The sequence below is a fragment of the Mobula birostris genome, chromosome 1 (assembly GCF_030028105.1).
Source record: "Mobula birostris isolate sMobBir1 chromosome 1, sMobBir1.hap1, whole genome shotgun sequence".
Lineage (NCBI taxonomy): Eukaryota > Metazoa > Chordata > Chondrichthyes > Myliobatiformes > Myliobatidae > Mobula > Mobula birostris.
The window spans coordinates 28007733-28017455 of NC_092370.1; the positions used below are offsets into that span (position 1 = coordinate 28007733).

Genomic DNA, 9723 nt, shown 5'->3' on the forward strand with positions numbered 1-9723 from the left:
AATAAAGGCCACCATGCCATTTATCTTCCTAATTTCTTGCTGAACCAACTTATTAAATTTCACCAATTTGTGTGGAAGGAGACATAGGTTTCTCAGAACATCAATACATTTTCATCTTTTGGCTTAATTTCTGTCATATCACTGTGTATGACATCAAACTTTTCACATTATTTTCAGCCTAACATGTCTCCTGCCATTCACCATGCCAGCTCACGATCTCTTGAAGCCTTTGCATTCTCCTCACAAACTGCACTGTCATCAGTAAGCTTGCATATAATACATGCTCCCTTCATCCAAATTACTGATACAGCTTGCAAGCAGCTACAGCCCTGTAGCTGGATCACTCATGCAGCCCAAATCTCCATTTTCTGTCTTTTAGCCAGCTGTCACTCACGCTACTATACTGTCCCTAATATCTGTTGTTTCCTCTGTGAGACTTTATAAAAAGTCCTGCTGAAAGTTAAAATACACCATTCACCATTCTCCTTTGATGGTTACCACCTCAAATAAAATCCAAGATTTGTGAAACAATTTCCTTTCTATAAGTAAATGTTAATTCCACCCATTTATTATTCTTTAAGTGAATAACTAATTACAATATTTTTCCCTACTTATGACAGACTAAAAAATCTAATTCAGTTAACAGCCTACAAATGCTGCCAGATGTTGTTTATTAATCTGCTTATACATCTGCTGTTTGATTCCACTAACAATGCCTTGCCTTCAGTCTCACTGCAGACTTGGACCAAGAACCGAAAAAATAAACTGTACAGCTCCAGAGCTGAGGTGCAAGTATTTCATTATTATTAAAGAACTCTGATAACATGACGCCAATGAAAATCAGAAGAAAAACTTTCCACTGGGTGAAAGACACCTGTAGTTCTCACCCACCACAGGTTTTATGGCAGTACCCCAAGTTCCAGGTTCAATTCTTGTTCCAGACATTTCAGCATGAAAGTTTAGGCTTCCAGCAGTGTACTACTACAGGAAATGACTATTGGTACCACTACTACGTCGACTCAGGCCTAGGGGGCCGGCGTCGGGCACGATGACGGACTCTCCACTTCTCCCTCATCAGTGTGTTCAGTTCATCTACATTAGCCGCGTCGCTGTCTTCTAGGAGCGTGTTGACCATAGTCTTGGGAGGGCACCCAGGGTTCATCCTCCCATGCTTGGGCTCCCATATGATGACTAAGCTGGCAGGTAGCTGGGGTGGCGTAGACAGTGCCCCGCTAGTTGCAGTCTTCTCGCCTTGATTTTATTACTATTGGTAATGATTGTTTTCGAATGGGTTAAAGTGAAATAGGCCATCCAAAATGCCATAGTTCCACAGCAAAAGAAAAGACTGTTAGAATCAGTATTCCAGTCTATCTATCTTTTAAGACTGTCGCTCAGGATGTCATTCCTGTTTCATGGGTTCCGAGGTGGTTAAGAAGCCAATGTTGAAAGCACAAACTATTCCACACATGGAGCAGAATTCTGACTGTGTGAACTTCTGTGCAATGCTTCTGTGTACTTTCAGTGCATTGCTGAAGCTATCAATACTTTCTCCACTTTGAGTAGGCATGATAGGGAGAGTGGGTACACTTTGCCACTGACCTCCCTTTTTATTTGAATGAGGTCTTGACCCAGGATGGAAAAGGCAAATGGAGTAAGTGATGAGTTTGATTTGGAGCTTGATTTGGGTCATTACTTCAATTAACATTCACTGTTTAAATTTACATCAATTAAAATGTGTTTTTATTTTTCCAAAATTTTGTATTGAAATCCACTTCAGCTTTTTTTTTAAGAAACACATCTTTGACTATTGGAACTATCAAGGTGGACCTGAAGCAGAATTTCAGGATCTCTCTCTTCAGTCCCAACTAACGCTTGTGGAACAACCAAGTTAATTTGGATTTGTTTAGACTTGCAGATATGCCAGGCTCTGTGATGCTTCTGAATGCATCCACAATATCCTGAAAAGGCAGGGTGAGCAACCAGAAGCCGTCATACAAATTGGTACCAATGACCTAGGTAGAAAAAGGGAAGAGGCCCTGAAAAAATGCACTGTGTTAGGAAGGAAGCCAAGACACTAGACCTCAATGGTAGTAATCTCAGGATTACTGCTTGTGCCATGTGACAGTGAGGATAGGAATAGAATGAGTTGGCAGATAATTCTGTGGCTGAAGAACTGGAGCGGGGGGAGCGGGATTCCGATTTGTGGATAATTGGGACCTCTTTTGGGGCAGGTGGGACCTGTACAAGAGGAACACACATCAAAGTTGCTGGTGAACACAGCAGGCCAGGCAGCATCTCTAGGAAGAGGTACAGTCGACGTTCAGGCTGAGACCGAAGCAACTTTGATGTGTGTTGCTTGAATTTCCAGCATCTGCAGGATTCCTGTTGTTCCTGTGCAAAAGGGATGTGTTGCACATGAATCCAAGGAGGACCAATATTCTTGCAGACGGGATTACTGGAGCTGTTGGCAGTGGTTTGAACTAATATGGCAGGGGAATGGGAACCAGTATGGTAGAGCTGAGGATGAGTCAGCGGGTTTACAAATAGATGATGGATGTAACATGAATGCAAGGAAGGACAAGCCAATGATTGGGTACAAATGCAGACAGAGCAAAGAGTTAGATTCAATCAAGGAGGCAAAATTCAAAAGGGCAAAGAACGCAGGACTGAAGGCGCTGTATTTCAATGGGTGCAATATTCAGCACAAGATGGTGAACTCAGGGCGCAATTAGAGATTGGCTGGTATGACGTTGAGATGAAATTACATCTTTCGAAAGTTTAAATTTAGAGAAGATTCCATGTTCAATCTTTGAATCTAATCAAGACTTTCAAACAAACATTGTGGGGACCTTTTCTGAATTATTTTCAAAACCTTTGATTTGCTGTTAAAGCACAGATGACGACAATCAATTTTCTTCTCTTTTCTACTAATCAGCTTCAGTCCTGGTAGTGGGTTAGAATATTTTTATAGAATAAAATTATTATTTTTCAATGTTACAAACTAATTGACTTGTACGAATATAGGGTAAGGAGTCTTTATATGCAATTTAGTTTAATGTATTAATATATATTTCCTGCACTCTGCATTCCTATATATATAAAAATATTAGAAAGAGAAAGAGGTGACATAGGGTCAGAGAATGTTGAATCTTCCAGAACGAGGGGTCACAGTTTGAGGATAAGGGGAAGCCTTTTAGGACCGAGATTAGGAAAAACTTCTTCACACAGAGAGCGGTGAATCTGTGGAATTCTCTGCCACAGGAAACAGTTGAGGCCAGTTCATTGGCTATATTTAAGAGGGAGTTAGATATGGCCCTTGTGGCTACGGGGATCAGGGGGTATGGAGGGACGGCTGGTGCAGGGTTCTGAGTTGGATGATCAGCCATGATCATAATAAATGGCGGTGCAGGCTCGAAGGGCCGAATGGCCTACTCCTGCACCTATTTTCTATGTTTCTATGTTTGTGGGTGGAGTTAAGAAACAGCAACAGTTAAAAAAAAACACACTATGGGAATCATATACAGGGCTCCAAATAGTAGCTAAGGTATAGGATAAAGATTGCAAAGGGAGCTGGAAAAAGCATGTAACAAAGGTACTGACACAATTGTAATAGGGGGACTTCAATATGCAAGGGAATTAGGAAATTCAGGCTGGTGTCAGATCGCAAGAGAAGGACTTTGTTGAATGCTTTTTAGAGCAGCTTGTGCTTCAGACACCGATCTTATTAGGGAGCTTAATGTAAAGGAATCCTTAGGAGGCAGTGGTCATAATATAATTGAATTTGTACTGCAATTTGCAAGGGAGAAACACAAGTCACATGTATCAGTCTCGCAATGGAATAAAGGGAATAACAGAGGCATGAGAGAGTAGCTTGCCCAGGTGGATTAGAGGAGGATACTGGCGGGGATGACGACAGAGCAGATGTTTTTGGGAATAGGTCACAAGGTGCAGGATAAATATGTCGCACAGAAGAAGTAGTTCACAAATGGCAGGGGAAGGCACCCGTAGCCAAAGCGGGAAATTAAGCCAAGGAAAGAGCATACAGGGTAGCAAAACTGAGTGGGAATTTGGATGATTAGGAAGCTTTTATAATTCAACAAAATTAAAAAAGCTATAAGGGAAAAGATGAAATATGAGGGCAAACTAGCCAATAATAAAACGCAGGATGCTAAAAGTTGTTTGTTATATAAAGAATGAAAGGGAATAAAGTTGATATTGGACCATTGGAAAATGATGCTGGTGAGGTAGTAATGGGAGACAGAGAAATGGCAGGTAAACTTAATGAGTACTTTGCATCAGTCTTCACTGAGGAAGACACTAGCAGTGTGCCAGAGGCGCACAGTGAGTGCCATTGCTATTTCAAAGGGAAAAGTGCGAGGCAAATTCAAAGGTCTTCTGGAGGCTAAGTCACCTGAACCAGATACACTTCATCCCAGAGTCTTGAGAGAGGTTACTGAATGGATGCATTGGTCATGATCATTCAAGGATCACTTGATTTTAGCATGGTGACAGAGGACTGGAAAATTGCAAATGTCATTCCACTCTTTAAGAAAGGAAGGCAAAAGAAATTATAGGCCAGTTAGCTTAACCTGGGAAAGAGTTGGGGTCTATTAATAACCATGAGGTTTCGGGGTACTTGGAGACATGATAAAATAAGTCAAAGTCAACAAGGTTTCTGTAAAGGGAAATCTTGCCTGACAATCTGTTGGAGTTTTTCGAGTTAGTATTAAACAGAGTGGACAAAGGAGAAGCAGTGGATATCATTTACTTGGATTTTCAGAAGGCATTTGATAAAGTGCCACACGAGGCTGCTTAACAATATAAAATTCTATGCTGTTACAGGAAAAGTACTGGCATGGATAGAGGAATGCCTGACAGGCAGGAGGCAGTGAGTGGCAATAAAAGGGGCCTTTTCTGGTTGACTGTCAGTGATTAGTGGTGCTCCTCAATGGCCCGCTACTTTTCACATTGTTTCTCAATGATTTGGATAATGGAATTGATGGCTTTGTGGCAAAGTTTGCAGATGATACGAAGGTAGGTGGAGAGATAGGTAGTGCTGAGGAAGCAATGTGATTGCAGGACTTAGAGAAATTGGAGGAATGGGCAAAAAAGTGGCAAGTGGAATAGTGTTAGAAATGCATTTTGGTAAAAGGAAGAATAGTGCAGACTGTTATCTAAATGGGGAGAAGGTTCAAACATCAGAGATGCAGAGGGTCTTAGGAGTCCTCTTGCAAGGCTCCCAGAAGGTTAATTGACAAATTGAGTCTGTGGTAAAGAAGGCAAAGGCAATGTTGGCATTTATTTCAAGGGGAATATAATATAAAAGCAAGGAGATAATGCTGAGCCTTTAAAAGATACTAGTCAGGCTGCACTGGGAGTATTGTCAACAGCTTTAGACCTCCTATCTCAGAAAGGACATGTTGTCATTGGACAAAGTCCAGAGGAGGTTCATGAGGATGATTCCGGGAGTGAAGAGTTAACATATGAGGAGCGTTTATCAGCATCGGACCTGTACTCACTGGAATTTAGAAGTATGCGTGAAGATCTTATTAAAACCTACCGAGAGTTGAAAGGACTGGATAAGAGTGGATGTGGAGAGGATGTTTTCTATGGTAGGGATATCCAGAACCAGAGGGCACAGCCTCAAAATTGAGGGACGACATTTTAGAACGAGGTAAGGAGGAATTTTTTTTAGCCAGAGAGTAGTAAATCTGTGGATGCTCTGCCACAGAGTACAGTGGAGGCCAAGTCGGAGTGTATATTTAAGGTGGAAGTTGATTGCTTGCTGATCGGTCAGGGCATTGAAGGATATGGCAAGAAGGCAGGTGTACGGGGTTGAGTGGGATCTGGGACCTGGGATCAGCCAAGATGGAATGGCGGAGCAGACTTGATCGGCTGAATGGCCTAATTCTGCTCTTGTGTCTTATGGTCTGCAAAAGGTTAATGTGGTTGTAGTTTCACATAGGGCTGATTGTGAGCAAGAGCCAGGTCCAGGTTTCTTATGTCTACAAACAAGCTATAACCATGTGGCCTCTTCTCTTATTTGACTAAAAAGTTACTGTAAGAGTTCAATAAAGAGGTGATTTATGTAGTGGACTATTGCATTCTGTGAAATAATGATGGTAAATTGAGCAAAAGCAAAACATTGTGCTCAATTTCCTTGATCTTAATTCACTCTATTTTCTGGGTCAGAAGAGAGAATATTAAAAAATGAGTGTCATGAGGTTCATGACTTTATATTAATCAAAATTCTGTTATGCGAATTTTACAATAATGTAATATGTATTTCACTGAGGGTGGTATAATTGGAATTTATCAGATAGAACTGGATGCTAATTAGTCAGTGGAAAATTTCTGAGTCACAATATGAACAAAATCAGTGTTCACCAGTGTTTACAATTCAATGCCAGTTGTGATAGAGTAGCCACAGTCTGCTGTAGCCCACAATTTGGAGAATCTCTTAAAAAAGGCACTTTAGGGTGCCACTTAGAGTATCCCTGTTTGGCAGCCAGAGACTCATTCTCTTTGGCCATTTGAAAGAACACAGCTATAGGAAGCTTATAGTAGGTAACACGCTGGAGTTAGCTGCAGGTACCTGGATGACGTCAGGGTAAAGTCTGAACTGCAGAACCTAATAATTCACAGTAAAAAAGAACATTCATTGAATGGAGGTTTGTAGTAACTGATGGTTAAAAACTACCACAGTCACAATGTTAACAGCTCTGAAAAAAATGCAGCATCTAATGATATATATGTAAATGTGCAAGTCAGTCAATATATTGATCTGCCAATAGACATGAACAGATAAATTGAAATATCATCGTTCCCAGCTCTGATTGGCTTCCTAACGATACGATTGACCGCATTCATCGCGGCAGCCTCCAACTAGGCTGGAGACTTTCTGGTTAAACAAAGGGATTCCGTTTCGAAGTTAAAACCTCAAAATGAAATTTTTGCCAACATTTACTCTCTTGCACTTGGACAATCAACTTAAACACTATGTACACCGAGGACAATTTTTTTTTGCGTTACTGCGTAAGGTGATCGACGTAATAAATGTACTGCTCAAGTAGCAAAATACATTTAATGGCATTTGAATCTGATAGCAATGTTGTCTATTATAGATATAAAATATGCCTTAGCTTTACTTGCATACAATACAAAAACGTCTAATTTGGGATTTTGGATCAGACACCAGATCAAAAGGTACGAAGTGAATATCGCTAACTGAATCGATGCAGCAAGAATGGACAGGGAGGGTGGGGACATTAGCGCGACGTGAGTTGTGCACACCTATTTTCAAATATGGAATTCACGGTTATGGAGAGGCTTCTAACAAATGAGTGGAAAATACCCTGCAGCAGCAATTGAAATCTCGTCGGCAGAATCACTAACAAACAACAGAACAGAGGGATAGCAACGGTCAGCAGCCCAGTCTATGCACCGTTTGTACGAATTCTGGTTTATGGAACTAAAATCAGTAACAATTATGCGTCCAGCCTCTCCCCACCCATGTCGCTCACTCCCTCACCTACCTTCCTCACCAAGCACACCCTCCATCCTCGCGTCAATGGCAACACAAAGTGCGTCCTCACCCAACAACATCGAGCAATGCCATTGGATGCCGTCTGGACACGACACCGCCCCGCTCAGGAGGGGGGCGGAGACCCGATGATGGGCATGCGCACCAGTCCCTTTATATATAACAAGACATCCTAAATACGCTTGAAATTAACATGTTTGTTTAATGCGTTGCCGTACAAGTTTCTTCCCTGGCTTCATACCCACGACAGGAACCAAATGGCTCTCATGCCCAGCCCTAGAGTCCGCAGTCGCCTCGCCCTCCCCACGGTGTGATGTCACACCGGCGGGGTTCCCGCAGGATTTCCCGCAAAATCTCGGCGCGCCCTCGCGGCGGAGGGGCTGGGACGCGCGAGGCCGGCCGAGGCTGTGGTTCGTTACCAGGGCAACAAGCACCGTCAGAGGCAGGCGCTGGAGGTACACTTCTATTTACGTAGCTCCTTTCCCATCCCTTTCCTGGCAAACGAAAAGAGCTGGAAAAATAAGTACTGCGGCTGCTGGAAGTCTGAAGTAAATAAACAGGAAAGTGCTGGGAATGCTCAGTAGGTCAGGCAGCATCTGTGGAGAGTGAACCAGTTGGCGATTCAGGTCAATTGCTTTATAAAGTGCCTCTTGTTGCCATTCTGCCAACGACAGTGGTGTCATTCCTGAGGTTGCAGACCTGTTTTGGCAGTAAGCAAATTGCAATGGGCCCAGGCAGAGTAAATTCTAGCCATGACCAGCCTCTTCATCACACGATAGATGTGAATGCTATCCGGTGATTGTCACTGAGGCAGCTCATCCTTCCTCTTTTTGGGCACCAGTATGAATGGTGCTCCTTTGAAACAGGTGGGATGATGCATTTCACTGTACGTAGGGCGCCACGGTAGCATAGCAGTGCAATGTGATTACAGTTTCGGGCGTTCTGGAGTTTGGAGTTCAATTCTGGCGCTGTTCTGTAAAGAGTCTACGTCCTCCCCGTGAAATGTGTGGTCCCGTTTTCTCCCACAACGTACCAGGTTGCTTAATTGGTCATTGTAAATTGTCCTGTGCTTAGCATTGGGTTAATTGGGGTCATGGGGTTGTTGTGATTTCTCACAGTTTGTGATTTCTGCAAGGACGCTGCCAGCTTCTGAGTTCCTACAGAGAGAGAGAGGAGGAGCTACTTGATGGACAGCTGGTGTTCAGCACAACAGTATTTAAACCAGCGTAATTGCTTGTTTCGCAGGACACGCAGACGCACTAAGGTGTGGTGAAGTTACCACTATTCTGTTCAGGTGCCCACGAGTGTGGGACTGAGAATCGATTGTGAGGGATCAATCTGTGATCATTAGTGCATGAAAGAGCGACCCTGTGGAGTCTACCAGTGTGCCTAACCTTTGCCTGGGTTGGTAGACTATCACTTGAAGACGGTGCTCTTAAGTTGGTCAAGTTTGGCTAACTTGGAAGTTTCAGAGGACAACGGGAAGAATCGATGGCACCGGCTTACTCGGACAACCACAACACTTCTCTCTCTCCATCACTACTTAACTCAATACCACAAACTGAACTGATTTCATTTACCCATCATCGTAAGACAGTGTTCATTTACCCCCAGGCTTGAAGAAGCTTGGTTTTTATATTTCCACACTTATATATATAAAATCATTGCTAACCTGTTTGATATATCTGAATTTATATTACTATATTGCGTAGTTACTAATAAACGAGCATTAGTTAACGGCAATACCAGACTCCAAGGTGGTTTCCATTTCTGCTGGTTCTTTAACCCGTCACAGGATACGTGGCAGTGTGGTAAATAAATCTGAATTTGAGCCTTCGACTACAGCAGTGAGCGAATGAAGGTGTTCTTGAGCACCCCAACCAGTTGTTTGGTACAGGTATTCAGCAGGCTGCCAGGTATACCAGCGGGGTCTGATGGCATGCGAGGGTTTACCCTCTTGAAGGATGTTGTGAGGTTAACCGATCGCAGCATCGCCAGATGCTGTGAAGATTTGCACGTGTAGTTTTATTCTCCCTTTTAAAACGTGCATAAAAGGCATTGAGCTAATTGGAGAATGAATCATCACAGCTATTTATGTCGTTAGGTTTCGTCTTATATGATGTAATGGCATACAAACTTTAACACAGCTGCCATGTATCTGATTGTATCTCTAACTCAAC

At 42.7% G+C, this 9723-nt stretch overlaps 1 protein-coding gene across 1 annotated transcript in view; it reads right to left on the reverse strand.

The window, feature by feature from the left end:
• zc2hc1a (zinc finger, C2HC-type containing 1A) overlaps positions 1-7765 on the reverse strand; it is a 91210-nt gene extending 83445 nt beyond the window's left edge. The window contains exon 1 of the mRNA XM_072253219.1: positions 7536-7765. Within this exon, the coding sequence (XP_072109320.1) occupies positions 7536-7605 (70 nt within the window). The 5' untranslated portion in view covers positions 7606-7765. The remainder of the gene's footprint in view (positions 1-7535) is intronic.
• Between the last annotated feature and the right edge of the window lie 1958 nt (positions 7766-9723).